Source organism: Trichomonas vaginalis, chromosome V (genome assembly GCF_026262505.1).
Source record: "Trichomonas vaginalis G3 chromosome V, whole genome shotgun sequence".
Taxonomy (NCBI): domain Eukaryota; phylum Parabasalia; order Trichomonadida; family Trichomonadidae; genus Trichomonas; species Trichomonas vaginalis.
In genome coordinates, this window is record NC_067207.1 from 3103117 (window position 1) to 3131111 (window position 27995).

At 33.4% G+C, this 27995-nt stretch overlaps 21 protein-coding genes and 5 pseudogenes across 26 annotated transcripts, besides 5 other annotated features; 17 read left to right on the forward strand and 9 right to left on the reverse strand.

The window, feature by feature from the left end:
• Nucleotides 1-6225: part of a mobile genetic element that runs on past the window's edge.
• On the reverse strand, nucleotides 628-783 carry TVAGG3_0270100 (uncharacterized protein; the record flags this gene model as incomplete). Its single annotated transcript, XM_051228577.1, has 1 exon — nucleotides 628-783. The coding sequence occupies one exon, from the start codon at nucleotides 781-783 to the stop codon at nucleotides 628-630; it is 156 nt and encodes a 51-aa protein (XP_051098307.1).
• On the forward strand, nucleotides 1664-2182 carry TVAGG3_0270110 (uncharacterized protein; the record flags this gene model as incomplete). Its single annotated transcript, XM_051228578.1, has 1 exon — nucleotides 1664-2182. The coding sequence occupies one exon, from the start codon at nucleotides 1664-1666 to the stop codon at nucleotides 2180-2182; it is 519 nt and encodes a 172-aa protein (XP_051098308.1).
• On the reverse strand, nucleotides 2235-3399 carry TVAGG3_0270120 (phage tail repeat-like family; the record flags this gene model as incomplete). Its single annotated transcript, XM_051228579.1, has 1 exon — nucleotides 2235-3399. A coding segment is annotated over one exon (1165 nt), but the record flags the coding sequence as incomplete, so codon positions are not given.
• On the forward strand, nucleotides 3472-4282 carry TVAGG3_0270130 (annotated as a pseudogene). The gene has a single exon. A coding segment is annotated over exon 1 (811 nt).
• Nucleotides 4585-4947, reverse strand: TVAGG3_0270140 (uncharacterized protein; the record flags this gene model as incomplete). Its single annotated transcript, XM_051228580.1, has 1 exon — nucleotides 4585-4947. One exon carries the CDS (start codon nucleotides 4945-4947, stop codon nucleotides 4585-4587), a length of 363 nt encoding a protein of 120 aa, XP_051098310.1.
• Nucleotides 6127-6225: a terminal%2Cinverted (terminal inverted repeat of Maverick-3 transposon ID:TVAGG3_0269910).
• Nucleotides 6226-6497: 272 nt separating this feature from the next.
• Nucleotides 6498-7067, reverse strand: TVAGG3_0270150 (uncharacterized protein; the record flags this gene model as incomplete). Its single annotated transcript, XM_001297851.1, has 1 exon — nucleotides 6498-7067. The coding sequence occupies one exon, from the start codon at nucleotides 7065-7067 to the stop codon at nucleotides 6498-6500; it is 570 nt and encodes a 189-aa protein (XP_001297852.1).
• A 24-nt stretch (nucleotides 7068-7091) lies between these two features.
• Nucleotides 7092-7189: a terminal%2Cinverted (terminal inverted repeat of MuDR-1/TvPhantom-1 transposon ID:TVAGG3_0270160).
• Nucleotides 7092-7336: a mobile genetic element.
• An 884-nt stretch (nucleotides 7337-8220) lies between these two features.
• On the forward strand, nucleotides 8221-8865 carry TVAGG3_0270170 (uncharacterized protein; the record flags this gene model as incomplete). The annotated part of the gene is made up of 1 exon (XM_001297852.1): nucleotides 8221-8865. The coding sequence occupies one exon, from the start codon at nucleotides 8221-8223 to the stop codon at nucleotides 8863-8865; it is 645 nt and encodes a 214-aa protein (XP_001297853.1).
• A 2267-nt stretch (nucleotides 8866-11132) lies between these two features.
• Nucleotides 11133-11495, forward strand: TVAGG3_0270180 (uncharacterized protein; the record flags this gene model as incomplete). The annotated part of the gene is made up of 1 exon (XM_051228581.1): nucleotides 11133-11495. One exon carries the CDS (start codon nucleotides 11133-11135, stop codon nucleotides 11493-11495), a length of 363 nt encoding a protein of 120 aa, XP_051098311.1.
• An 18-nt stretch (nucleotides 11496-11513) lies between these two features.
• TVAGG3_0270190 (serine threonine-protein phosphatase family) lies at nucleotides 11514-11756 on the forward strand (the record flags this gene model as incomplete). Its single annotated transcript, XM_051228582.1, has 1 exon — nucleotides 11514-11756. One exon carries the CDS (start codon nucleotides 11514-11516, stop codon nucleotides 11754-11756), a length of 243 nt encoding a protein of 80 aa, XP_051098312.1.
• A 1302-nt stretch (nucleotides 11757-13058) lies between these two features.
• Nucleotides 13059-27995: part of a mobile genetic element that runs on past the window's edge.
• TVAGG3_0270210 lies at nucleotides 13829-14821 on the reverse strand (annotated as a pseudogene). The gene has a single exon. A coding segment is annotated over exon 1 (993 nt).
• Nucleotides 14932-15244, forward strand: TVAGG3_0270220 (uncharacterized protein; the record flags this gene model as incomplete). Its single annotated transcript, XM_051228583.1, has 1 exon — nucleotides 14932-15244. A coding segment is annotated over one exon (313 nt), but the record flags the coding sequence as incomplete, so codon positions are not given.
• On the forward strand, nucleotides 15353-15505 carry TVAGG3_0270230 (uncharacterized protein; the record flags this gene model as incomplete). The annotated part of the gene is made up of 1 exon (XM_051228584.1): nucleotides 15353-15505. The coding sequence occupies one exon, from the start codon at nucleotides 15353-15355 to the stop codon at nucleotides 15503-15505; it is 153 nt and encodes a 50-aa protein (XP_051098314.1).
• On the forward strand, nucleotides 15525-16110 carry TVAGG3_0270240 (annotated as a pseudogene). Its single transcript has one exon. A coding segment is annotated over exon 1 (586 nt).
• On the forward strand, nucleotides 16156-16386 carry TVAGG3_0270250 (uncharacterized protein; the record flags this gene model as incomplete). Its single annotated transcript, XM_051228585.1, has 1 exon — nucleotides 16156-16386. One exon carries the CDS (start codon nucleotides 16156-16158, stop codon nucleotides 16384-16386), a length of 231 nt encoding a protein of 76 aa, XP_051098315.1.
• TVAGG3_0270260 lies at nucleotides 16751-17399 on the forward strand (annotated as a pseudogene). The gene has a single exon. A coding segment is annotated over exon 1 (649 nt).
• TVAGG3_0270270 (uncharacterized protein) lies at nucleotides 17637-17792 on the forward strand (the record flags this gene model as incomplete). The annotated part of the gene is made up of 1 exon (XM_051228586.1): nucleotides 17637-17792. The coding sequence occupies one exon, from the start codon at nucleotides 17637-17639 to the stop codon at nucleotides 17790-17792; it is 156 nt and encodes a 51-aa protein (XP_051098316.1).
• On the forward strand, nucleotides 19436-19954 carry TVAGG3_0270280 (organellar and viral DNA polymerase type B; the record flags this gene model as incomplete). The annotated part of the gene is made up of 1 exon (XM_051228587.1): nucleotides 19436-19954. A coding segment is annotated over one exon (519 nt), but the record flags the coding sequence as incomplete, so codon positions are not given.
• On the forward strand, nucleotides 19982-20374 carry TVAGG3_0270290 (organellar and viral DNA polymerase type B; the record flags this gene model as incomplete). Its single annotated transcript, XM_051228588.1, has 1 exon — nucleotides 19982-20374. The coding sequence occupies one exon, from the start codon at nucleotides 19982-19984 to the stop codon at nucleotides 20372-20374; it is 393 nt and encodes a 130-aa protein (XP_051098318.1).
• On the forward strand, nucleotides 20540-21042 carry TVAGG3_0270300 (organellar and viral DNA polymerase type B; the record flags this gene model as incomplete). Its single annotated transcript, XM_051228589.1, has 1 exon — nucleotides 20540-21042. A coding segment is annotated over one exon (503 nt), but the record flags the coding sequence as incomplete, so codon positions are not given.
• TVAGG3_0270310 (uncharacterized protein) lies at nucleotides 21633-21911 on the forward strand (the record flags this gene model as incomplete). Its single annotated transcript, XM_051228590.1, has 1 exon — nucleotides 21633-21911. One exon carries the CDS (start codon nucleotides 21633-21635, stop codon nucleotides 21909-21911), a length of 279 nt encoding a protein of 92 aa, XP_051098320.1.
• On the forward strand, nucleotides 22089-22587 carry TVAGG3_0270320 (annotated as a pseudogene). Its single transcript has one exon. A coding segment is annotated over exon 1 (499 nt).
• Nucleotides 24494-25069, reverse strand: TVAGG3_0270330 (protein of unknown function, DUF4106 family; the record flags this gene model as incomplete). The annotated part of the gene is made up of 1 exon (XM_051228591.1): nucleotides 24494-25069. A coding segment is annotated over one exon (576 nt), but the record flags the coding sequence as incomplete, so codon positions are not given.
• On the forward strand, nucleotides 25106-25558 carry TVAGG3_0270340 (uncharacterized protein; the record flags this gene model as incomplete). The annotated part of the gene is made up of 1 exon (XM_051228592.1): nucleotides 25106-25558. The coding sequence occupies one exon, from the start codon at nucleotides 25106-25108 to the stop codon at nucleotides 25556-25558; it is 453 nt and encodes a 150-aa protein (XP_051098322.1).
• On the reverse strand, nucleotides 25575-25994 carry TVAGG3_0270350 (protein of unknown function, DUF4108 family; the record flags this gene model as incomplete). The annotated part of the gene is made up of 1 exon (XM_051228593.1): nucleotides 25575-25994. One exon carries the CDS (start codon nucleotides 25992-25994, stop codon nucleotides 25575-25577), a length of 420 nt encoding a protein of 139 aa, XP_051098323.1.
• On the reverse strand, nucleotides 26401-26832 carry TVAGG3_0270360 (Poxvirus D5 protein-like family; the record flags this gene model as incomplete). The annotated part of the gene is made up of 1 exon (XM_051228594.1): nucleotides 26401-26832. The coding sequence occupies one exon, from the start codon at nucleotides 26830-26832 to the stop codon at nucleotides 26401-26403; it is 432 nt and encodes a 143-aa protein (XP_051098324.1).
• TVAGG3_0270370 (uncharacterized protein) lies at nucleotides 27662-27946 on the reverse strand (the record flags this gene model as incomplete). Its single annotated transcript, XM_051228595.1, has 1 exon — nucleotides 27662-27946. The coding sequence occupies one exon, from the start codon at nucleotides 27944-27946 to the stop codon at nucleotides 27662-27664; it is 285 nt and encodes a 94-aa protein (XP_051098325.1).

Sequence of the window (27995 nt, forward strand, 5' to 3'; positions counted from 1 at the left end):
ATAAAAATAAAAAAAATATTTTTTCTTTACTTTACATAACGCCTGCTGCCAAAAGTCTTTGACGCCAACCCATACCAGCTAATGAAGGTTGACTTGGTTTAGTTTGGAAACTAACCTTTGGTTTTGGTTTATCTTCAGTTTTTGGCTCACTTCTTCTATCGGTTTTTCGTCACTTTTTGGTTCACCTGACTTTACTTCACTTGCAGGTATGGTTGTGTCGTCAACATCTTCATAAATATCATATGCCATTTGTTTTGTTTTTCCTTTCAACTTTTTGTGTTTGTTGTAAAGTTTAGAATATTTTGACTCTAAGTCAATGAGATGTTCTATAATGAACTGTTGGTCAGTGAAGAATACCTTCCCATCTGTTGTCTCGAAAGCTCCTTCAGACTTCAATATTTTATTTGTGAGAGTCTGTTTCTTTTTGAGATACTTGCCGTTCCATTTCTATGAAAAGTGACTTTGTAGTTAGGGTTTGTATTTCCAGACCTGGCACTTTCTATTATTGAATTTTTCTCTTCATCTGTAAGTTCTTTGACAGGTTTTGACAATGGTTCTGAACTTTTTGTTTGTGGTGTCAAATCTACCGTTTCAACTTCTTCGGTCATTTCATCTCAGTAAAAAATTTTAGTTTGGTTTGTTTTCAACTGGTTGTTTAGGTTTTTTAAGTCGGTCTAAAACTTCCTGAGGTATAGGAAGAACTTGACAAACACGTGGTTGTGTAACTGCTGGAAGTCGACAAATCCATCTTGAACCCATTTGTCTCAATGCTGTATTGTTCATTTCATCTCAGTAAAAAATTTTACATTCCCCAAGTTTGAGGTGGTTGCGGTTGGTTATTGTTTACCCACTGTTGTGCATGGTTATATCCTCTGTTAAAGAATCTTTCACCTTGGTCCATGTAGTGCCCTGCTTGGTTATAGTAGTCATTTGCTTTGTTATAGTAGTTTCCTGCTTCTCTTCCTACATTGTCCATCCATCCTTGAACTTTTCCTCTTGTTTCAGGATTTGGAATAAGATTTGCTGCATCTCGTGCTACCTCCCAACCTTTCTGTACAGTTTGTATAATAGGTTGTGCTTTCTCTTTAAGTATACCTAATGTACTCAAAATCTTCCTTCCAATTCCAAATGCACCTCTGGCTATTGTTCCCACTGCGGGCAAAAAATCTGGATGCAACTCCTGCTAATGCGCCAAATAAACCCATTTCTTATGGGTTAAAAAATGACGAATCCAAACAAGGACCCCTATGTTTCTAAAGCGACAAAGAAAGCACTCATGATAAAAATCTTTAGTTCAACACCAAATGCTTGGTTTATGGATATCTTGGAAAACATTCCGAGGTATAGAGAAGATGGACCTCCATACTGGCTAATATTTGTCGGTCAAAACACAAGATACTGTGAAGCCATACCATTACAGTCCAAAAATATTTTAGATGTGAAAACTGCTTTGACAATATTCGTTGACAAATACCATCCAACTAAACTGACATCTGACTGTGAAAGTTCTTTCAAATCAGACGATATTAAAAACTATCTGCGTTCAAAAAATGTAAACCAATATTTCATTGTCGACCAAAACCATTCTGCTCTTGGTGTCATTGACAGTTGTATAAAAATCTTAAGAGACTTAAACCAACCACAAGGTGGTGAAGCAAATGAAATGTCATATGATGACAAATATAGACATTTCTCCATGGCAAAGATGAGACAAGTTTTAAATATTTACAATACCCGTAAACAAAAAGGTTTGGGAAACCACTCCCCCGAAGAAATGAAAAACAACCCCGACTTAGAGAAAGACTATATATTTAATAGTTTAGTCAAAAGAGACAAACAAGAAAGAATGCCAGGCTTCAAACTTAAGAAAGGTGACAAAGTAAAAATAGAAATACCTAAACGCGACCCATATGAAAATACTATTGACTATGACAACAATGGGAACTCGACAGGTACTCGCATTCGTGTTCGTAAAAATAGAAGAAAGTATACAAGAGAATATTATGAAGTTTTAGGCAAACATGGCAAAATGTACAGACTGCAAGCAGAAGATAAAACTACTATTGTCAGACCTCGTTTCAAACTTGTCAAAGTTCAAGGTGGTATACTTTCAAAGACAGTTCCTAACAAATATAAGACAACTCCAGACGAATATGCTAAAGAAGTTGAAAATGACGACTAAGCAATTCTATACCATGCGTAAACTGTCATGTAAGGTGGCATGTAGTCTTTACTTTGTCCCGTTGTTTGTGTATATCCTGTAACGCGATGTGTATGGTTTCCATCTCCCTGAGTGTCACTCCAGTAACAATTTATAGCAAACTGAACGTCGTCTTTAACATCATATCCTTTACCTTTTTTCAAGGCGTGCCAATCCCAAAATTTATGCTTATGCCAACCTGCTTGAGATGTACTTAAATCTACGTAGTGACTGTGTGCAGGTAAATTTTCACCTGAAATCGTTTTACTTCCACCTGTTTCCTTTGAAGAGTTTGCACAATACAAAAACCTGTCGACTATTTGAGTCCAAGTTCCAAAACCCAGAACTGTTTCTGGTCTGGTAGAGTTCATTGACGTATAAATAGAGCCTATAGGATATACTGTTTGAAGTATTTCTGTCTTTAACGTTTGAAGCTCTGTTTTGTCAGCTTTTTTATCTAACTCATCGTTAACATATGTTTTGTCAGCTTTTTTATCATATAAATCTTGAGCAGTGAATTTAACTTTGTTTTCATCCTCCATGACATAGACATTTCTACATCTAATGTATCTCATCGTTGTTATGTCTTCTTCCGATGTTAAACCTTGTGGAAAGTTAGGAGGTTTCCAATTTAATACATCCCCACCAGTTTCTTCAACCGTTCCTTCAATATTTTCTATACCAACAGTTGCGAAGAAATCGTGTGTATGTCCAACGTCACTTTTCCTGTTTAAGGTTTCTTGTAAGTTTGTAATATCAGATATGGTATGTGTATGAGTCTTTTTAGAATATTCTTTGTCAGCTCTTGTCACTTCACTTGACATTTTATTGTCAACATATGTTTTATCTGCTTTGTCATCTAACATTGCTGGTAGTTCATCTACGTCATAGATGTTATGTGTATGATGTTTTTGTGGGTATGTTCTATCTGTCCATGCGAGAATATAGTCTCTTGTTGCATCTACATATTCTTTGTCAGCTTTGTTGTCAATATCTGCTTTCAAAAGAAGTTCATTTATAGGTTTCTCGTTTAAAGTTCCTTTTGTTGGATTTATACAGACAGTATGGTTCTTATTGTCTTGAAACAGAAACTCATCTGTCATTGGGTTTAATGTCAGTTTTAAGTTTCCTTCTTTCAATGACTCAGATATCTTAGAATAGTTTGAAAAGTTTGTTGTGTTCTTATTTAGAGCTTGCATAATGAGTTGTCGGTTGTGTTGTATTTCTCTCATAGACGCTGTTTCATTTGACATTTTTATTCTAGATAAAATATGCTTCCAATAGAAAAAGAAAATTCAAGAGTTGCTACAACTAAACCATTAGATGAACTTTTTACTAATGTCGGTCAAAAGTTTGAGACAGAGACCGTAAAGCATGAAGGCTATCGTTTTGACTACCCGTTAAGATGGTTAAGAGACCCATCTGTCACAAAAGCTATTGGCTTTCGTAGAATGAAGTTTGTGTCTGTAGAAGATAAAAGTTTTCCATTTATTGTAAGGTTTCATATAGATTATATATCTGAAGGGAAACGAAAAATTGGGAAGAAATTGAGCTAATACAAGTTGACCTTTCATCTTCTCTACAGACTGCGTTAAAAAATATAGAAGATAAAATAAATTCATGTTATGCAAAATATGCTGATGAATATGCAAATACCGAGAGCACACTTTATGTGAGAATTGTATATGACAAACAAAATTCACAAGTGTCATTTCAAATCTACGAAGACAATCCAAAGAAAGACGAACAAATATATACAGAATTCACTGCAATGTCATGGTATTATTTGCAAAGAATGTTAAATCAGAAAGTCGAACTTCCTTTAGCAAATATTTACAGTCGATATGCAAGAGATGAACCATATTTATTTAAAGATGTTTTCGACCCAGCTGCTATTATTGTTCATGCTTCATTTTCTGGCGCTCAAAACTCTTTCTTATGCTTGGCAAATGACTTTTACGAAAAACCTACAAAGCTATATGAACCACCAAGTGGAAGTATTTCAGACTTTCAAGTATGGTTTACTACAGATGGAAGAAAGAGAATAATTCCATTATACCATGCGTTTTACTTAGAACTTAGTTTCATATACAACTACTATCGAACGGTAAAAATATAATTTTTTAATACGGTTGAGGTGTTGGATTTGGTTGCCAACTAGACTGTGGTGCAGGTTCAGGCTGTTGTATAACAGGAGCTTGTTCTTCTGGTTCAGGGTCTTTAGGTATAATACCAACAAACTGACCTACCCTTTTACCAATATTTTTGACTCCGTTCCAAATTCCTCTTCCTACGGTTTTTATTCCATTCCATATACCTCTTCCAACATTTCGAAAGAAGTTTCCAATACTACTGAAGAAACCCATTTTACTATATGTAAAAATCTAATGTCCGCCTAGTCTCTTACGTTTCCTGTTGAGTTCCATAGCATTCTTTAACTGGAGCTCATACATTCTGTTTCTCCTCTGGTAGAAAACATATTCTGGGTCAACTCCTGTGTTCGCGTCATCTGCATAAAGTTGTTTATATCCCACTTCAGGGTTTGTATAAAACTCTTTCCATCTCATATTTGCATACCATGGTGGCAAACCTAACGCAGCGTCATTTGACATGGCAGTTTGCATTTGTACATCTGTTGGCACTTGACCATAGTTTGCCATTGCAGTTTGTATTCTAACTTCATTTGGAATATTCTCTGGGTTTGGTTGTCCAGGTTGCTGTGCATTCGCTAAGTTCTGTGCGTCCATTTAATATTAGATAAAAATATCTCTTACGAGTACATATACTGAACATTTGCAGGCATTGGTTCATCTTCATATTCTCTATATCTTTCTGCCACGTCAAATAAATAAATGACACAATGGAAAAAACCTAAAACAAGTAGTCCTATTTCAAACCACATTTACTTACCAATAAAATTTCTTTATTGTGACACTTTCTCCAGTTTATAGGACCTCTCTCATATTCTATCTTGTCATATCTAAACTCATAGTCATGTATGTCCTCTAACCATCTCATAACGGTTTCCAAACCACTTTTATCGGATGTAAAGTAAAAGCATGGATGGTTATGTAAAACGTCTAAAGTTTCTAAAGAGTCTCTCAAAGTCCAGTCTACTTGGTATTGAAAATCCCATGTGTTATAGAACGGTGGGTCCACCATAAAGAAAACATTTTCCTTGTCTTTATATTTTTCATACAACTCTGTCCAATGACATCTCACAAACTCTATACCCTCAATATATTTTTCTATGTCCTCTTTGAAAACATTTGTATAGTTGAGATATAAAACTTTTGACATAAGTGTTTCAATGTCATGAACTCTTATAGCACCACTATATAATAGTCTAGCAGATATACTATCCCAGTCTATATATTCTGCTTTTTTCAAAACCTCTCTCACAATATTTTTCTTATCTAATGGTATACGTTCCATCTTACCTATAGGTATCTTTTCTTTTAACTCTTTCAATATTTTGTTAGTGTCTGGAATATGTTTGAGACGGTTCATATAGTTGTCGAAGTCATTGCATATAATCTTTGAGTCAGGAAATACAGTATGGCACAAATGGGATATATAGAAACTTCCACCGAACAAATCTACAAATGTTAGACCATTCGGTAGTTTCTTAAGTTCTCTCAATATAATATCTTTACATTTACTCTTATTTCCAAAGAACGGTAACGGAGGTTTTGTAAAATTCATTTATATATAATAATAAAAATGTTTTTTCCTGAAAAGTGACAGAAAAGTGACAAAACATGTACGAAGAAGTCTTGAAAATTCAAGAGGGTAGAAAAGAGGTTAGAAAAGAGGTTATATCTAACCTTCTACCCTAAACATTATTTTTGTCTGATTTTACGAAGAAGTCTTGACAAAACATGAAAACATATATAATTTGTGAAAAGCTCCTGGAAGACCCGTATATAAGAACTTCATTTATACTAAACATCTTCGGGGCTAGAGGGCACGAAGTGCCTGGAAGCCCCACTACCTTTTTTTTTTTTTTTTTTTTTTTTTTTTTTTAATTTATTCCGCACAAGCAATTATAAAATTTTTATTTTAAATAATGATTCAATCGAAGAATTATCGTGATATATTATATCAACATAAGTCATATTATATATATATCATATTCTTATTTTGATGTTGTGAATGAATTTATACATCCGAAAAGATGTCCAATGGTAATCCTGGTGCCATACCAGCAGCTATTCAAGCCATACCTAGCGGAAATAATAATAACCCAGCAATAGTTGCTTTACAAAATCGATTTTATGACATTATCAAAGATTTATTAGGAACCGAATCTTTTGCAATTTTGTTTTATTTCCTCTTTCACTGGATTGAAATTGTCTAAATCTGAGTATCGAGTCATAATTCTATGACCGTCAGGTCCAGGGAAAAACCCAATACGAAAATCATCTTCGAACTGAATATATTTTGAAAATCCACTCAAAAACATAATGATTTGATATGGTGCTTTATGCTTAATAAGATATGGTAATATTAATTTCTCTATAATTAATCCGAGCTCAATAACAGTTTCATAATCATAACCGAATGAATGAGGAAAGGGACAAATGAGGATTATATAAATTGCGCCTTGCGCGATTAGATCAAAATCTGTTTCATTAAATTCGATTCCTCTTGTGAGAATTACGAAGATTAAATAGTGAAGTTCAACTCCTTTATATTCTTCGACTTCTTTTGCTTTGGTTTTTAAATAATTGATGATGTATTGTGGAAGGTTAACATCATACATATATGAATTGAGGTAAGGAATATATGTCTTTTCCACGTATTTAGAAAATTTGATTTCGTTTTGTTTGTCAGAACTAACAAAAGGGCGAATTACTTCTGACATCACTGTACAAAGTAAATCAGATAAGTTGGCGTCCTAAAGCGTCCTAACGTAAATTTCTCAAAATTGTGATATTTACATCACATTTTTGAGAGGTTTATGGGCGTCCTAAGGGAAAATTGAATGCTTGCGTCCCGAATCTTCATTCTAAGATTTAAATATATTATATAATTAAGTATAATATAAGCAATATAAAAATTCAATTTTTATTATTTTAACTTAAAAGAAAATTTTTTCAATAATGGTTGATTTATTGTAATCTTTCCAGACTAAGGAAAAAGTGGCATACGTCGGAAAAATGGGCAAACGCTGACACACTCAGAAGTTTACATATCGTTGATGTAAAGTTATATTTTGGCAAAAATTAATCTTGTAAAAATAATATTGCAAAATATTTTTGATAACTTGTAAAAAAATGTAAACTCCAGAATACACAATAATATATTATTTGGATACTATATATAGTTACAAATATTATTGCCACTCAAAAAATCACGATTTCAATTTTTCTCGAAATCTAGCCTTGAAATGTATATTAATTTTACTAAATATAAGCATTATATTAAATGCTAACGGACTTTTTACTATCCTCCCTATTAAACATGTATATATATATATATATATATTCCTCCAAAGTTCTTTCAATTTCATTGAAAGGGAGGAAAATACTTAAGGAACAATAAGAATATATGAGCTTTATAACATGCCTATTTTAGTTTTTGTTTGGCCGCGAAATTTGAGCCTTCTAGGCTCAAATTTGGCGGAAAATTTTAGCAAAATGTTAGTCACTTTTCCTTTTTTTATTTGGGGCGAGCTTGCGAGCCCCAATTAAAAACAGTAAAATGAGCTCACATTTTGAAACAAGTTTAGTGACTTTTGCATTGAAAATGCAAAAGTGACTAAACTTTTCTAAAAGTATTGCCCAAAATGCAAAAGAATTGCCCAAACCGACATGCTTAGACCACCTTTTGGCAATTGCGACATGCTTAATGAAATACCATTATTCTGAGAAATTACCAGTTTCTTTGAAATATTTGTACTAAGTTGAAAGTTTTTGAGAATATAAATCATTGTTTTGGAAACTATTTTTGCTACTTTTCAGCATTTTTGGGTGAAAAATTCGTAAAAGTGTCAAAATTTTAAAAATTTTCTCCATATGTCTCTTCAAGCAATGAAGGCATACTTATCTGATTTACTTTGTACAGTGATGTCAGAAGTAATTCGCCCTTTTGTTAGTTCTGACAAACAAAACGAAATCAAATTTTCTAAATACGTGGAAAAGACATATATTCCTTACCTCAATTCATATATGTATGATGTTAACCTTCCACAATACATCATCAATTATTTAAAAACCAAAGCAAAAGAAGTCGAAGAATATAAAGGAGTTGAACTTCACTATTTAATCTTCGTAATTCTCACAAGAGGAATCGAATTTAATGAAACAGATTTTGATCTAATCGCGCAAGGCGCAATTTATATAATCCTCATTTGTCCCTTTCCTCATTCATTCGGTTATGATTATGAAACTGTTATTGAGCTCGGATTAATTATAGAGAAATTAATATTACCATATCTTATTAAGCATAAAGCACCATATCAAATCATTATGTTTTTGAGTGGATTTTCAAAATATATTCAGTTCGAAGATGATTTTCGTATTGGGTTTTTCCCTGGACCTGACGGTCATAGAATTATGACTCGATACTCAGATTTAGACAATTTCAATCCAGTGAAAGAGGAAATAAAACAAAATTGCAAAAAATTATGCTATAATATGCTAATTAAAAATTACAATTGATTTATGATAAAATTTATTAAAAAGATTGGGTAGTGTTATAACTTGAATATAATGAAAACCTTAACGTTGTCACCACTGTCTTTAGCTTTGAGAAGGACTTTGGACTGATGACCTTCCACATAGCATTTTGGAGCACAAGAAACCATATACTTGCATCATGCAGCATGTTACGTTCTAAGATGCCTTATTTTGTTGCTATTTTTCTGATATCTATTCTGACCAAACTTATCGATTAATAATTATAGTAATGACTTCATATTGCAGGATAAACAACCACTGCAGCATCCCATCCATCACTATTTTCTAGAAATCTGTTAAAAAATTAATTGAATTTTCTAATCATAATTTTTTCTTTCAAGCCTATAGTCAAAACCAAAAGTGGTAAATTAGGTAGCACATGAGTATATTATTTCGGCGTCGTGGAAATTTTAGCGTGTGAAACTCGCTACTTTGTTTGATGAAAGGTTGTAAAACTCTTAACCTTAAATTTTTTTTGGACATTCTGGAGGAATACTGATCGAGCAGGTTTGGAGTCTCCCTCCAGGTGAGGAACATACAAACGAGAGAAGTGTTTAACACTTCATAAAGTATCTTTTTGATATGGTTAGATATATAGTTTTACTTAATGGAAAGAATTAAATTGCGTTAAAGTAAAAAATGGAGTTATGAACTCATTTCGATATAAGATGCTTTGTTATCATATATAGTAAATGTTTTTATTCAAATTAAGCTTAGTTAGATTATAATTAAAAATTGGCAATTCCGATTCGCTTTTATTTTGGAGGGTATATGCGCATCATGAAGCTGGTAAAGTGGTTCGATGGGTTTGCAAATCTGTCCGTACAATTTTTCAAAACAATTTGTAATTTCCTTTTGAATAGATAATTAGTATAGCTTGTAATGTAATTAAAGTCATTTGGTCTTAGTAAATGAAAATAAAGTTGATTCAAGTTGATTAATTTTGATTTTGATGCGAGAAGTGGTGTCCTGATCAGCTTTTAAGCCAAAATAACATAATTTGATATGTAGAATACTGTGCAAAAAAAAAAGGTAGTGGGGCTTCCAGGCACTTCGTGCCCTCTAGCCCCGAAGATGTTTAGTATAAATGAAGTTTTTATTCGGAAAATTGTTAGTCTTCTGGTGTGAATTCGGAGGACTCTTCTTCTTCCTCCATTGCTTCTGGGAAGAAGCCTTCTTCTGGGTCGAAAACATTATATAATGTGTCGCTTTTCACAAATTATATATGTTTTCATGTTTTGTCACTTTTCTGTCACTTTCAGGAAAAAAACATTTTTATTATTATATATAAATGAATTTTACAAAACCACCGTTACCGTTCTTTGGAAATAAGAGTAAATGTAAAGATATTATATTGAGAGAACTTAAGAAACTACCGAATGGTCTAACATTTGTAGATTTGTTCGGTGGAAGTTTCTATATATCCCATTTGTGCCATACAATATTCCCAGACTCAAAGATTATATGCAATGACTTCGACAACTATATGGACCGTCTCAAACATATACCAGACACAAACAATATATTGAAAGAGTTAAAAGAAAAGATACCTATAGGTAAGATGGAACGTATACCATTAGATAAGAAAAATATTGTGAGAGAGGTTTTGAAAAAAGCAGAATATATAGACTGGGATAGTATATCTGCTAGACTATTATATAGTGGTTCTATAAGAGTTCATGACATTGAAACACTTATGTCAAAAGTTTTATATCTTAACTATACAAATGTTTTCAAAGAGGACATAGAAAAATATATTGAGGGTATAGAGTTTGTGAGATGTTATTGGACAGAGTTGTATGAAAAATATAAAGACAAGGAAAATGTTTTCTTTATAGTGGACCCGCCGTTCTATAACACATGGGATTTTCAATACCAAGTAGACTGGACTTTGAGAGACTCTTTAGAAACTTTAGACGTTTTACATAACCATCCATGCTTTTACTTTACATCCGATAAAAGTGGTTTGGAAACCGTTATGAGATGGTTAGAGGACATACATGACTATGAGTTTATATATGACAAGATAGAATATGAGAGAGGTCCTATAAACCGGAGAAAGTGTCATAACAAAGAAATTTTATTAGTAAGTAAATGTGGTTTGAAATAGGACTACTTGTTTTAGGTTTTTTCCATTGTGTCATTTATTTCTTTGACGTGGCAGAAAGATATAGAGAATATGAAGATGAACCAATGCCTGCAAATGTTCAGTATATGTACTCGTAAGAGATATTTTTATCTAATATTAAATGGACGCACAGAACTTAGCGAATGCACAGCAACCTGGACAACCAAACCCAGAGAATATTCCAAATGAAGTTAGAATACAAACTGCAATAGCAAACTATGGTCAAGTGCCAACAGATGTACAAATGCAAACTGCCATGTCAAATGACGCTGCGTTAGGTTTGCCACCATGGTATGCAAATATGAGATGGAAAGAGTTTTATACAAACCCTGAGGTGGGATATAAACAACTTTATGCAGATGACGCGAACACAGGAGTTGACCCAGAATATGTTTTCTACCAGAGGAGAAACAGAATGTATGAGCTCCAGTTAAAGAATGCTATGGAACTCAACAGGAAACGTAAGAGACTAGGCGGACATTAGATTTTTACATATAGTAAAATGGGTTTCTTCAGTAAGATAGGAAACTTCTTTCGAAATGTTGGAAGAGGTATATGGAATGGAATAAAAACCGTAGGAAGAGGAATTTGGAACGGAGTCAAAAATATTGGTAAAAGGGTAGGTCAGTTTGTTGGTATTATACCTAAAGACCCTGAACCAGAAGAACAAGCTCCTGTTATACAACAGCCTGAACCTGCACCACAGTCTAGTTGGCAACCAAATCCAACACCTCAACCGTATTAAAAAATTATATTTTTACCGTTCGATAGTAGTTGTATATGAAACTAAGTTCTAAGTAAAACGCATGGTATAATGGAATTATTCTTTTTCTTCCATCTGTAGTAAACCATACTTGAAAGTCTGAAATACTTCCACTTGGTGGTTCGTATAACTTTGTAGGTTTTTCGTAAAAGTCATTTGCCAAGCATAAGAAAGAGTTTTGGGCGCCAGAAAATGAAGCATGAACAATAATAGCATCTTGGTCGAAAACATTTCATATGTTCCATTAGGGTTTTCGACTTCATAAAAGTCTGGGTGTACTGGATATGCTGCAGGCTGATTTAACATCCTCAAAAATCTATACCATGCCAAGTTGTTATATTTTGTAGAAATATAAACGTTTTCTCCAAGGTCTTCTATTCTATTGATTTTAACAGTTGCATTTTTCCTGTCATAAATAATATCGAGATGGTACTCTCCCTCGTCAATGTTATACTGTTTTGCATATTCGATATAGATATTGTTTTATTTTTTCTTGAAAAGCTTGAAGAGTTGTTTCTAAGTTTACAAGCAAACTAACTTGAAAAGTTTTCCCTGTTCAAATTTCTCATACATACGTTTTTCTTTGTTATAGTATCGAACTTCAAAACCGACCGTAAATGGGAAACCATGTATGGCTTCTGAAATGAACTTCATTCTACGAAAGCCAATAGCTTTTGTGACAGATGGGTCTCTTAGCCATCTTAATGGGTAGTCAAAACGATAGCCTTCATGCTTTACGGTCTCTGTCTCAAACTTTTGACCGACATTAGTAAAAAGTTCATCTAATGGTTTAGTTGTAGCAACTCTTGAATTTTCTTTTTCTATTGGAAGCATATTTTATCTAGAATAAAAATGTCGAAAGATATTGCTTCCATGAGAGAAATACAACACAACCGACAACTCATTGTGCAAGCTCTAAATAAGAACACAACAAACTTTTCAAACTATTCTAAGATATCTGAGTCATTGAAAGGGGGTGACTTAAAACTGACAATAAACCCAATGACAGATGAGTTTCTGTTTCAAGACAATAAGAACCATACTGTCTGTATAAATCCAACAAAAGGAACTTTAAACGAGAAACCTATAAATGAACTTCTTTTGAAAGCAGATATTGACAACAAAGCTGACAAAGAATATGTAGACGATGCAATAGCAAAAGAAGAAGAAAGAGCTAACAATGCTTATGCAACAAAAGAACATACTCATCCTGAACTAGCAGACAAAACATATGTTGACAATAAAATGTCAAGTGAAGTGACAAGAGCTGAAAACGAATATTCTAAAAAGACTCATATACATTCTATATCTGATATTACAAACTTACAAGAAACCTTAAACAGTAAAAGTGCCGTTGGACATACACATACCATTGCAAATATTACAAACTTACAAGAAACCTTAAACAGGAAAAGTGCCGTTGGACATACACATTCTATATCTGAAATAACAGACTTAAACGTTAGCCTTGAAAAGAAAGCAAATAAGACTCATACACATACAAGTTTTACAACTGTTGCTATAGAAAGTATTGAAGGAACGGTTGAAGAAACTGGTGGGGATGCATTATATTGTAAACCTCCTAACTTTCCACAAGGTTTAACATCGGATGACGACATAACGACGATGAGAAACATTAGATGTAAAGATGTTTATGTCATGAAGGATGAACATAATATTAAATTCACTGCTCAAGATTTATATGACAAGAAAGCAGACAAAACAGAGCTTCAAACATTAAAGACAGAAATACTTCAAACATTATATCCTATAGGCTCTATTTATACGTCAATGAACTCTACCAGACCAGAAACAGTTCTGGGTTTTGGAACTTGGACTCAAATAGTCGACAGGTTTTTGTATTGTGCAAACTCTTCAAAGGAAACAGGTGGAAGTAAAACGATTTCAGGTGAAAATTTACCTGCACATAGTCACTACATAGATTTAAGTACATCTCAAGCAGGTTGGCATAAGCATAGATATTGGGATTGGTCAGCAATGATAAAAGGTAAAGGATATGATGTTAAAGACAACGTTAAGTTTGCTATAAATTGTTACTGGAGTAACATTGAGGGAGGAGGAAACCATACACATCGCGTTTCAGGATATACGCAAACAACGGGACAAAGTAAAGAATACATGCCACCTTACATGACAGTTTACGCATGGTATAGAAATGCTTAGTCGTCATTTTCAACTTCTTTAGCATATTCGTCAGGAGTTGTCTTATATTTGTTAGGAACTGTCTTTGAAAGTATACCACCTTGAACTTTGACAAGTTTGAAACGAGGTCTGACAATAGTAGTTTTATCTTCTGCTTGCAGTCTGTACATTTTGCCATGTTTGCCTAAAACTTCATAATATTCTCTTGTATACTTTCTTCTATTTTTACGAACACGAATGTGAGTACCTGTCGGGTTCCCATTGTTGTCATAGTCAATAGTATTTTCATATGGGTCGCGTTTAGGTATTTCTATTTTTACTTTGTCACCTTTCTGAAGTTTGAAGCCCGGCATTCTTTCTTGTTTGTCTCTTTTGACTAAATTATTAAATATATAGTCTTTCTCTAAGTCAGGGTTGTTTTTCATTTCTTCGGGGGAGTGGTTTCCCAAACCTTTTTGTTTACGGCTATTGTAAATATTTAAAACTTGTCTCATCTTTGCCATGGAGAAGTGTCTATATTTGTCGTCATATGACATTTCATTTGCTTCACCACCTTGTGGTTGGTTTAAGTCTCTTAACATTTTTATACAACCGTCAATGACACCAAGAGCAGAATGGTTTTGGTCGACAATGAAATATTGGTTTACATTTTTTGAACGCAGATAGTTTTTTACATCATCTGATTTGAAAGAACTTTCACAGTCAGATGTCAGTTTTGTTGGATGGTATTTGTCAACGAATATTGTCAAAGCAGTTTTCACATCTAAAATATTTTTGGACCATAATGGTATGGCTTCACAGTATCTTGTGTTTTGACCGACAAATATTAGCCAGTATGGTGGTCCATCTGTTCTAACTCTCGGAATGTTTTCCAAGATATCCATAAACCAAGCATTTGGTGTTGAACTAAAGATTTTTACCATGAGTGCTTTCTTTGTCGCTTTAGAAACATAGGGGTCCTTGTTTGGATTCGTCATTTTTTATCCTATAAGAAATGGGTTTATTTGGCGCATTAGCAGGAGTTGCATCCAGATTTTTGCCCGCAGTGGGAACAATAGCCAGAGGTGTATTTGGAGTTGGAAGGAAGATTTTGAGTACATTAGGTATACTTAAAGAGAAAGCACAACCTATTATACAAACTGTACAGAAAGGTTGGGATGTAGCACGAGATGCAACAAATCTTATTCCAAATCCTGAAACAAGAGGAAAAGTTCAAGGATGGATGGACAATGTAGGAAGACAAGCAGGAAACTATTATAACAAAGCAAATGACTACTATAACCAAGCAGGACACTATATGGACCAAGGTGAAAGATTCTTTAACAGAGGATATAACCATGCACAACAATGGGTAAACAATAACCAACCTCAACCGCCTCAAACGTGGGGAATGTAAAGTTTTTTACTGAGATGAAATGAACAATACAGCATTGAGACAAATGGGTTCAAGATGGATTTGTCGGCTTCCAGCAGTTACACAACGTGTTTGTCAAGTTCTTCCTATACCTCAGGAAGTTTTAGACCGACTTAAAAAACAACAACAACCAGTTGAAAACAAACCAAACTAAAATTTTTTACTGAGATGAAATGACCGAAGAAGTTGAAACGGTAGATTTGACACCACAAACAAAAAGTTCAGAACCATTGTCAAAACCTGTCAAAGAACTTACAGATGAAGAGAAAAATTCAATAATAGAAAGTGCCAGGTCTGGAAATACAAACCCTAACTACAAAGTCACTTTTCATAAAAATGGAACGGCAAGTATCTCAAAAAAGAAACAGACTCTCACAAATAAAATATTGAAGTCTGAAGGAGCTTTCGAGACAACAGATGGAAAAGTTTACTTCACTGACCAACAGTTCATTATAGAACATCTCATTGACTTAGAGTCGAAATATTCTAAACTTTACAACAAACACAAAAAGTTGAAAGGAAAACAAAAACAAATGGCATATGATATTTATGAAGATGTTGACGACACAACTGTTCCTGCAAGTGAAGTAAAGTCAGAGAAACCGAAAAAGTGACGAAAAACCGATAGAAGAAGAAAAACCAAAAACTGAAGATAAACCAAAACCAAAGTTTAGTTTGGAAACTAAACCAAGTCAACCTTCATTAGCTGGTATGGGTTGGCGTCAAAGACTTATGGCAGCAGGCGGTTATGTTAAGTAAAGAAAAAAATATTTTTTTATTTTTATAAAAATGCCCCCATATAGAATGGATAGAAAATCTGCTAGAATAAAAGCAGAGTTGCAAAGATATGGTTGGAGAGTTTCGAAGAATTTTAAATATAGGAAGGGAAGACCCATAAAAGTCTATGACAAACTGGCTGGTCTGACCTACGAAATGGATTTGGAAACAGCACGTGCCAATTATCCAAACAGACTAGAGAGGTTAGAAGAAGAACGTCTTATGGACATGCCTTTCGATGTGTTAAACATTGCATGAAGTAAAAATTTATTTTTTAAAAAGTGACATTTTTTAAATTTTATTTGAAATGTACGCAGAGTTTGTTGGAGAAGACCGTTGGGAAACTTGTTTGTTAGATGAGAAATATGAAATGGCATACCATTTTAAAACAATATATTTTTACATATATTAAATGCTTCAGGCTGAAAAACAAAGAACAAAAGTAGCAGATACAAAACCGTTAGACTATATCTTTACAAATGCTGGTAGGACTATTTCAGATGAAGAAATTTCATCCCGAACATACAGGTTTGACTATCCAATTCGTTGGCTTCAAAGTCCTTCAGATGCAAAGGCAATAGGATTTAGAAGAGTTTTGTTTTCAAATAGAACTAACGCATTTATGTTCGCAGTATATTTTCATGGGCAGTATAAAGGTTCTGATGGTCTAATAGACAAATTTGACGAAATGAGAATCTTTACAGTTCGTTCAGACGAAAGTCTTGAGAAAACTCTAAATGACTTTCAAACTCAAATGAACAAATATTATTGGGAATTTCAAGAAAAATACGACTCTTTACTAAATGGAACATACTATCTGAAACTAGAATATGACAAGATGAACTCCACCGTTTCATTTCAAAAGATTGAAATTAACCCTCCAAGAGATACAGAGTTTATTTTGGAAAGTAGACAAACGTTCTTGGGCACAATTTCTTCGGTTACTAAACCAGAACGAACCATTACCACCAGATGGTCCATTTAAATTTATACTTCCACCAGCAGATTTGACAGTTTATAGAAACGTGTTTGACCCTCAAAATGTTATGTGTCATGCAAGTTTCAGTTCAAGCAACAATAGTTTTCTATGTATTGGTAAGGACTTTTATGACTTTGCTTCTAAATTCTACGAACCACCTAGTAACAGTTTCTCTGACTTTCAAGTTTGGTTCACAACAAATGGTGTGCAACATATTATTCCATTGTACTATGACTTTTATCTCGAATTGTCTTTCATATATAACTACGGAAAAGTGCTGAAAAAGTATTGAATGTGAAGATATTAGAAAATAACACGTTTTCTAACATCGTAGAAAACTCATGAAAACAATTTATTTTTGACACTTTCACAAAAAACATAAAAAAGTGAAGTTAAACGTTAAGGTTTACTGAACTGGTTGGATGTCGCCTTCACAGGTTATGTAGAATTTCCACCTCAAGGTTACTACCCACCACAAGGCTTCCCGAACTACCCTCCTCTGCCTATGCCTTACTTCCCCAACCCTTGGATGTTCCAGCAAGCTCCACCCCAGCAATTCCAATCTCAGTCCAAATCGAAGAGAGACCAAGAGTTCGAAGAAGGTCTGAACCGTTTACGCAAAGAGTATGCCACAGCTCCAATTGAGAGAAAGTTGTTCCCGGACCAAAAATATAATTTATGTTAGAATGTTAGATCTCACCTGTTTTTTCACCTCTTTTTTCACCTCTTGAATTTTCATGACTTCTTCGTAAATGTTTTGTCAAGACTTCTTCGTAAATGTTTTGTCAAGACTTCATCGTAAATGTTTTGTCAAGACTTCTTCGTAAATGTTTTGTCAAGACTTCTTCGTACATGTTTTGTCAAGACTTCTTCGTAAATGTTTTGTCAAGACTTCTTCGTAAATGTTTTGTCAAGACTTCTTCGTACATGTTTTGTCAAGACTTCTTCGTAAATGTTTTGTCAAGACTTCTTCGTAAATGTTTTGTCAAGACTTCTTCGTACATGTTTTGTCAAGACTTCTTCGTAAATGTTTTGTCAAGACTTCTTCGTAAATGTTTTGTCAAGACTTCTTCGTAATGAGTGTAAAGGACCCAAAAATAAAGTTTAGGTGAAGAGGTGAGATCTCACCTGTTTTTTCACCTCTTGAATTTTCATGAATTTCCTTAAGATAGAAAAAATAAAGTTAGTTTTATTTTGTATTTTTTTGTATGTAAGATATGATTTCAGGGATTTTTTTGACGAAGTGTTAACCTTCACTTCGTCAAAAAATAACAGTTATCTAATGAAAAAGTGTCATTTTTTGTATTTTTTTGTATAAAAGATATGATTTCAGGGATTTTTTTGACGAAGTGTCAACCTTCACTTCGTCAAAAAATAACAGTTATCTAATGAAAAAGTGTCATTTTTTGTATTTTTTTTGTATTTGACGAGAATGTCGGGTAAATGTTTTGTCATGATTTCATCGTAAATGTTTTGTCAAGACTTCTTCGTATATGTTTTGTCATGACTTCATCGTACATGTTTTGTCAAGACTTCTTCATCGTAATGAGCGTAAATGTTTTGTGAAGAATATAGCAACAGTCTGAATTCAAATGTATTTACATACATCCTGACCTCGTTCATTTTGTTGCTGAATTCAGCAAAAATAATGTTTAGGTGAAGAGGTGAGATCTCACCTGTTTTTTCACCTCTTTTTTCACCTCTTGAATTTTCATGACTTCTTCGTAAATGTTTTGTCAAACATGAACGTATATGCTTTGTCAAGACTTCTTCATCGTAATGAGCGTACATGTTTTGTCATGATTTCATCGTAAATGTTTTGTCAAAACTTCTTCGTAAATGTTTTGTCAAGACTTCTTCATCGTAATGAGCGTACATGTTTTGTCATGATTTCATCGTAAATGTTTTGTCAAAACTTCTTCGTAATGAGCGTACATGTTTTGTCATGATTTCATCGTAAATGTTTTGTCAAAACTTCTTCGTAATGAGCGTACATGTTTTGTCATGATTTCATCGTAAATGTTTTGTCAAAACTTCTTCGTAAGTGTTTTGTCAAGACTTCTTCATCGTAATGAGCGTACATGTTTTGTCATGATTTCATCGTAAATGTTTTGTCAAAACTTCTTCGTAATGAGCGTAAATGTTTTGTCAAGACTTCATCGTAATGAGTGTAAAGGACCCAAAAATATAATTTAGGTGAAGAAGTGAGATCTCACCTGTTTTTTCACCTGTTTTCTCACCTCTTGAATTTTCATGAATTTTCCCGAAATAAAAAATAAAGTTAGTTTTATTTTTTTTTATTTTTTTATTTTGTATAAAAAAATAAAAATGTCAACAATCGGCACAACAGCAATACAAACAACTACAGCACCAAACTCTTTAGTCATGAATCCTACGTCAATGTTAGTAGAGATGAAAAGCTTCATTCCTTCTTCATATACTTTTGAAACAGAAATCCAGAAGATAAAGCAAGAACTTTTAACATGTAATTTAGACTGTAGTGCGAAAGATGAAACAAATGAACAGTATCTTTATGAAATGCAGGACATTATTGACCATTTACCCAAACTACCTGAAATCCAACAACAAAAACTCACTATTCCTGAATTCGACGAAATTGAAGTCAAAGCAACTGACTCAGTAGAAATAAAGAAGTTCATACGAAAGGTAAACTATGAGTTTCTAGGATTTCATTGCAACCATAAGGTTATGGACAAAGATTGCGACATGGTATATAAGAATGTTTCTGACATATATAAATCTGAAGAATTTAAGACCTACGACAACTTTGTTTCGTTAGTTGCTGAATGTGTATGGCAGATAAGAGATAAAGATAGAAGAGGCAAAGTATGGAACAAACAAATAAGACCCGCTATGTTTGAGATGAAGAGAGCAATTGACGCTTTAGTTGTTTTAGCTGGTAAGGTTTCAGAATATAACGCAAAAATGAACCCGCAATGTTCTAAATGTAAAGCAGCAATGAGGAAATATAACTACTCCGTCAAAGAGATAGAAAGAATGAGAAACGACTATGCAGATTTAAAGAAAGAAGCAGAGAAGCCGGTAGAAAATAAAATGGACATGTTGACATTTCTGAACAAAAACTATCCAACTGCTGACGATTTCCTTCTATCTGACGTCAAGAAGAAGTATAAAGAAACTTTCGGTATCGTTAAAACATTCGATGTACTAAAAGAAGAAATAGAAGCTACGAAACTGTTTAAGATTTCAAATATACATCGTACAATTCATGTAAAACGCTCATGAAAAAAGAGGTGAGAAAACAGGTGAGAAAACAGGTGAGATCTCACCTCTTCACCTAAACATTATTTTTGCTGAAAAATGACCAAATTTCATGAATTTCCTTAAGACAGAAAAAATAAAGTTAGTTTTATTTTTATTTATTTTTTTATTTTGTATGTAAGAACAGAAATGACAAACATTGAGTTTGAAACAGTTAGAAAGATAGACAATGACACCAAAGTGGTTAGAATAGGTGATTTAAACGTAAGATACTCAAAGAAATACAACAAATATTCTTTGTCAGACATTATATCTCCATCTGGAAAGAAAGCAAAGGACTGGGTTAGAAATGCTTCTACTCAGAAAATTTTGACAAGAAATCCTGAGCTTATGATATCGGTAAAATTCTATGGAACTGCAGCATATCTTATAGACAAAAGTCTTATACCAATAGTTTTGTTATGGTTAGATCCAGTTGTTGGATATAACTTCATAACATATGGTTCATTCGATACGGAACGTTGCAGTGAAGGCTTACTTTACATCGTTCAGAAACCGAAGGACTTCAATACAAAGAGATATAAGATAGGAAGAACATATAATATAACTCAAAGATATGACAGTACAGTCAATAGAGTCAAGGTTGTGTTTGCTAATGATATGAGAGCTGCAGAAACAGAACTACTTGAAAAGTTTGAGAAAATATATGGTGCTCCATAAAAGGTAAAGAAACGTTTGAAGTAGATGAGATAGATAAAGCTATAAAATTATTTGACGAAGTTGCTGAAAAATACATGTAAAGCGTTTATTTTTGGTTTTGTGAAAATCAGAAAATAACGCTAATTTTTTATAAAATTTGACGAAGTGCAAACCTTCACTTCGTGTCATAATGTAAAAATAACGCTAATTTTTATAAAATTTGACGAAGTGCAAACCTTCACTTCGTGTCATAATGTAAAAATAACGCTAATTTTTATAAAATTTGACGAAGTGCAAACCTTCACTTCGTGTCATAATGTAAAAATAACGCTAATTTTTTATAAAATTTGACGAAGTGCAAACCTTCACTTCGTGTCATAATGTAAAAATAACGCTAATTTTTATAAAATTTGACGAAGTGCAAACCTTCACTTCGTGTCATAATGTAAAAATAACGTTTACCATGTAAAACGGTTGTGAAAAAAAGAGGTGAAAAATTAGGTGAAAAAACAGGTGAGATCTCACCTCTTCACCTAAACATTATTTTTGCTGAAAAATGACCAAATTTCATGAATTTCCTCATATGCTTGCTTCCCTCGGAAAACCGAGAGAAGAGATTCCGTACGAAAATCATGAAGAACAGCGAGTAGGTAAAAAACCGCAGTCGCCAAAACTCTATGAAAACAGTGAAGAACAGCGAGTAGGTAAAAAACCGCAGTCGCCAAAACTCTATGAAAACAGTGAAGAACAGCGAGTAGGTAAAAAACCGCAGTCGCCAAAATCTATGAAAAACAGTGAAGAACAGCGAGACCGTTTTTTTTCTGGGTCGCCAAAACTCTATGAAAACAGTGAATTTCCTTAAGATAGAAAAAATAAAGTTAGTTTTATTTTTATTTATTTTTTTATTTTGTATGTAAAGACAGATATGTCAACATCAGAGAACACAACAACAGTTATAGTCCATGAAGCTATAAATGAAGAATACGAGTACATACAGTTTAACAAACAACTCCGTCTCATTCGTTCGGTCAAAGACGATATGTACCAGATGCAAAGTATTTTGACAGCATGTTTTGCTCCAGATACTAAGCTTCCTAAAGACTGGTTTAGGAACCAAACACACAAGAACTTTTGAGCGAAGCACAGCGAGACCGACTTTTTTCTGGGTCGCCAAAACTCTATGAAAATCGTGAAAAATTGCCAAACGTTGAGAGGATATTATGTACATAGACTTCTTGTAAATGCTGTTGCAATGTGGGCTTCGCCTCGTTATGCTTGGAATATTTACAGACTTCTTGACGAAATTCATAGACAAGAACGTGAAGAGATGGAAAACAAGCTTGAAGCAAAAGACAAAAGCATTCAGAAAAGAATACCACGTTCAGTACCAAAAGGAAAGGAAAAGAACTATAAGTATATGATTTATACTGAAGAGATGGAAAATGAAGAAGATAAAGATATGGTTATGTTGCATTTAGTCAAAGAAACAACAAAAGCTTTTACGACCTTGCTAAGATTTACAAATCTGACAGAAATGGTTCTATCGCGAAAACTTACCGATTTCAATGACACCGAATGAAGATGTGAAACAAATAGTTCAAGATACGTTACCTCAAACACACTATGATATTAAAGGTTGTACAATACTTACCTTCAAAGAAGACTTACCGCTACTGAAGGAAAAAATAACAGAGTATTTTGACAACTTCAAACAAGCAGAGTAAATGAACCATTTATTTTTCAAGCTTGACTTCAGATGGCTCAGGTAGCTCTATAAGGTAAATTGCCTCGTCAAATCCTTCTGGCATTCCGAGTCCTTCCATCCGACAGGAAGAACTCTTCCATCCGACAGGAAAAAATTTTCATTCCGACAGGAAGAACTCTTCCATCCGACAGGAAAAAATTTTCCTTCCGACAGGAAAAATTTTTCCATCCGACAGGAAAAATTTTTCCAGTTGTCCGTCCGTAAACCATTCAAATTTTCGAAAATTGAGAACTTTTTGGTCGAACTTCAGAAAAAAATTTTCCATCCGACAGGAAAAATTTTTCCATCCGACAGGAAAAAATTTTCCTTCCGACAGGAAGAACTCTTCCATCCGACAGGAAAAATTTTTCCATCCGACAGGACACAAACGGATGACTGACGTTCCTCTTCCTGAATGCCTTCCAAAGCCAGAAGAACCGACAGCCCCAGCACCACAACAGACTTACTTACTAAGACTAAACTCTTTATTTTTACGCTTGACTTTTTACAATTTGAATTTTGTTGCTGAATTCAGTAAAAATATAATTTAGGGTAGAAGGTGAGATCTCACCTGTTTTTTCACCTCTTTTTTCACCTCTTGAATTTTCATGAATTTTCCCGAAATAAAAAATAAAGTTAGTTTTATTTTTTTTTATTTTTTTTTATTTTTTTTTTAGAATTTCTGAACAAAAACTATCCAACAGCAGAAGATTTCCTTCTATCTGACGTCAAGAAGAAGTATAAAGAAACTTTCGGTATCGTTAAAACATTCGATGTACTAAAAGAAGAAATAGAAGCTACGAAACTGTTTAGAGTCTCACGAATTCATAACGTTTACCATGTAAAACGCTTATAAAATAACTGGGGTAGAAAAGAGGTGAGAAAACAGGTGAGATCTCACCTTCTACCCTAAATTATATTTTTACTGAATTCCGTATGAAAATTCTGAGTAAAATAATTTTTAGGGCATGTGTCAAACCGTTGAGTTTTCACAAAATTTAAAAAATAACGTTTACCATGTAAAACGCTTATAAAATAACAGGTGAGAAAACAGGTGAGAAAACAGGTGAGATCTCACCTCTTCACCTAAACATTATTTTTGCTGAATTCAGCAACAAAATTCTTGATTTCAGGGATTTTTTTGACGATGTGCAAACCTTCACTTCGTCAAAAAATGGCATATGCTTGCTTCCCTCGGAAAACCGAGAGAAGAGATTCCGTACGAAAATCATGAAGAACAGCGAGTAGGTAAGAAACCCCAGTCGCCAAAACTCTATGAAAATCATGAAGAACAGCGAGTAGGTAAAAAAACTTAGTCGCCAAAACTCTATGAAAACAGTGAAAAATAACAGAGTATTTTGACAACTTCAAACAAGCAGAGTAGATGAACTCTTTATTTTTCAAGCTTGACTTTTTACAATTTGAACTTTGTTCGCGTAGATATGAATTCTGAAAGAAGTATGAGGGTCTTGTATGACTTTATACTTCTCCCATAGTTCATGTCTGTCAAACTTACCTGCCATGGACTCTTTCATAAGTTCCATGAAATCGTCTTCGGACAATCCGGGGAAAAGTACAATGTCAGTAAGTATTCTCTTTACATCCTTACTTAAACTCTTTGCTGTCTGTACACAAATGACAACTGAGATGTTAAAGTGTCTGAGCTTCTTAAGAATTCGACACATATCTTGTTCTCTATTCTTAAGCAAAGGATGAGAGGCGAAATCATCTAAGATAAGAAGACACCTATGAGGGTATGTCTTCCAATCGTAAGATTGCAATTTCTTCGAAATGTATTCTATCTCTTTCTGTTTGTTTCTGAAGTGTTTCTTCTCTAATATTCTCTGCATTTCCTCATTTGGGTCTTTAAACTTAGAATTTATATACTCATTTATAGCATTATACTTCAAAACTCTTCTTTGGTACTTCTTTATCCAATCTAACAACTCAGTATCCTTTATACATACTAACTTAGACTTCTTTATAATATCTTTGAACGAATTGACGGTTTGGTCAAATTGACCAGAAGTACTACAAATGACAACTAACTCATAGAATGGGTTCTTCTCATCTAGTTCTTGTTGTTGTGCAGCCATTTTAAGATAAGTGAAAGTCTTACCCGACCCAGGTGGTGCAATTAGACCTGTTATACCATTCTGAGCAAATAAGAACTTGTCATGTATAGGCTTTATCTGAGCATTTTCTAACTTCACCTTGTTCTTGTTTAAAACATTCTCAAATTTCTTGTCAATGTCAGCAAACTTTTTTTCTAACATATTTTTAGAAAAATTAAAATTTTTATCTTTTAGAAAATGTCTAGCGATTTCGCTATCTATATTCGAGACAAACTTTTTGACAGCAAAACATCTGTCGACCATAAAATCTTACATAGTGTAAACAAGAAAGGTGAATTTGTTCTAAAGTTCTGTTTCTGGGAATATGACAAGAACCATAAAACATTAAGCAGAGCAGTCTTAAAATTTGTCAATGACAGACTTGTTGACAGAGATGACGCCGATTGGAAAGATGAAGTCCAACAAAAGTTCTTAGAATGCAAAGAAGACACATGCGCTGTTCTTGAAGATGAAATAGAAAACAGAATAGATGAGCTATTAAAGGACAAAGAACTTTTACATAAATATAGTTGCGCCAAATTTGACATAACTCCACCAGAAAAGAAGAAGAAAGAAAAGAAAGAAAAGAAAGTAGAAGAAGAGAAGAAAGAACCTGAACCAGTTCCAGAGAAAAAGAAATTTGACATGTAAAAATAAAATTTTATTTTTAGAACATTTCTGGGTCAATGTCAATGTTCTCTTCCTCTTTAGGAGCAAACACTGGCTTAGACTCTAAAATCTTTTTACCCAATTTACCTTGAACTTCAACTATCTTAGACTCATAATATTCATAGTCGTCTGCTTTCTTTGGTTCATAAGGTATAACAAGTTTGTATGCTTTGCCTTCTTTAAGGTTTGAAAACCTTCTGTCAAAACTTTCTTTGACTGCTAACAAACCTTCTATGTCTAAGTCTTCAAATTTCGCACCATTTTTAGTCACAATAGCAAACTTAACTGGTTCGATGTTCCAAACTTTGCTGAATGAAGACTTTTCAAAATGGTAGAAGTAAACATTCAAATATGTGAATGGGTCTAGTTCTTCTTTAAGTCCTGACATGTACTTGTTTACTGAAATATATTTCGTCATCTTTTCTATCGGATAAAAAAAATTTTTTTTTAAAATTTACTCAGAAAAATTATTTCTTTCTATATTTGCCATTCCGAACTTCGAAAAGATGTTTTATACCAGCATAGAATTTTTCTCTAGAGCTTGGTCTTATATCGTTTTCATGACAATATTTTCTATATTCTTCATATAAAGCCTTTTTTTCATACATTTCATAAGGACAATCTAACCAGAATAGCGCATATCCATTTTCGTTATCTAGGTCTCTATATGTTTCTTCTGTTTGTAGAATTTTGCCTTCACTATTTAGTTCTATGTCTATATATTGTGGCTTAAAAAGATGTGGGCAAGAAGGGTCTGGCGCTATGTAAAAAGTTAATTTTTCTGTCATCTTTTCTATCGGATAAAAAAATATTTTTTTTAAAATTTACTCATAAAAATTTTTCTTTGTATATACACCATTCTGTACGTCTAAAAGACTTTTGACATTTGCCAAGAATGTTCGTTTAGACGCTGTCATATAACCATATTCTTGACAATATTGTTTATACGAATCGTACAATGACCTTTCATCTAAACACTCAAAGTCAGTTTCATCTATGAACAGTTCATATACACTCTTGTTTGCTTCTAACAATGTTTGTCTCTCTTCGGTATGTGGAATTTGTCTTGGATTGAACTTAGAAATATCTAATGTCATAAAATATGAGAACAAGTGGTTGTAAAAGTCAGATGTCAAAGTTTCTGCTAAGTCGTCAAAATATTCTGTATCTTGCATATGAGAATCTGACGTTCTGACAACTACATATCTTCTGTCAGAACTTTCTAACTTCATCGGAACAGCATTGTTTGAAACCATAATGAAGTTTGCAACATTTTCACAAACTCTTTGGTCTTTATATTTTCTTTCAACAACTCCAACTTTATCTGTTATAAGACTCTTCAAAGCATCTGAGTTCAAAACTTTTGTTGTATCTATACTTTGAAGTTCGTTACATACTATAAGTTTCATATTCTCTATTGAGTTAAACTTGCCACAGATGTTTTCTAAGTTTGTCATATTCGGGTTCGAATAGCCCTCTAACAGTTTGCACAAGATATCTGTAAAGAAAGTATTCTTACCAGTTCCTTGTTTTCCAATTATAATGAGAGCAGTTTCATTTTTAGCACTTGGATGTTGTAAGATGTTTGCAAACCAACATAAGATATACTCATAAACCTTTTCGTTTCCATTGCATATAATTTCTTTGACATGGTCTAACCAAGCTTCTATAATATTTTCTTTCCATTCTACTTGTTCGTATTTATATCCAGTGAAGATAGAATAGAAGTTTGGAGAAGGTGTATAGAACTTTATACCTCGAACTGAAAAATCTTCTAACTTTGACAATAAGATATCCCAAGCATCTAACATCTTCATGCCAACTTGTACAACTTTTATTTTCTTAAGTTTCTGTCTACATTCTTGTTCTGAAACTATTGTCGCTTTAGGTTTGTTAAAGACTACATCCCATTCTTTCATGACATAACATTCTGGGCAGAGTCGACATAAATGACTAAACGTTTCAAATTCTCGACTGCTTTGTTATAGTCTCTAAATGGACACATATTTCTGAATGCTTGGAAGTCATAAAAATCTGAAACATCTATTCTGTACATTTTTATAAAAATAAAAAAAATATTTTTTTTTATTCTTGACTTTGTTGTTGCATTTGTTGCATTTGTTGTTCTTGAGCTATTTGTTGTTGAAGTTGTTCTTGTAATACAATACTTTCACCAGTTGCATCTTCCAATTCGAAACTTTCTGCCGTCATTGACAAATACATAGGACATAAAAGTTTTACAGGAACAAAGTTTGCGTCAACTAATGTCAACGTTATACTTGCCAAAGTGTTTGAGTTCACTAAGGTTGAAAATTCTGCATTCGAATGAACAATAGGCAAACCAGCAGAGAAAGTATTGTTTATACGCATAAGTATCTTTTGGTCATAATAGTTTCTGTCGACATTCGAATAACACTTT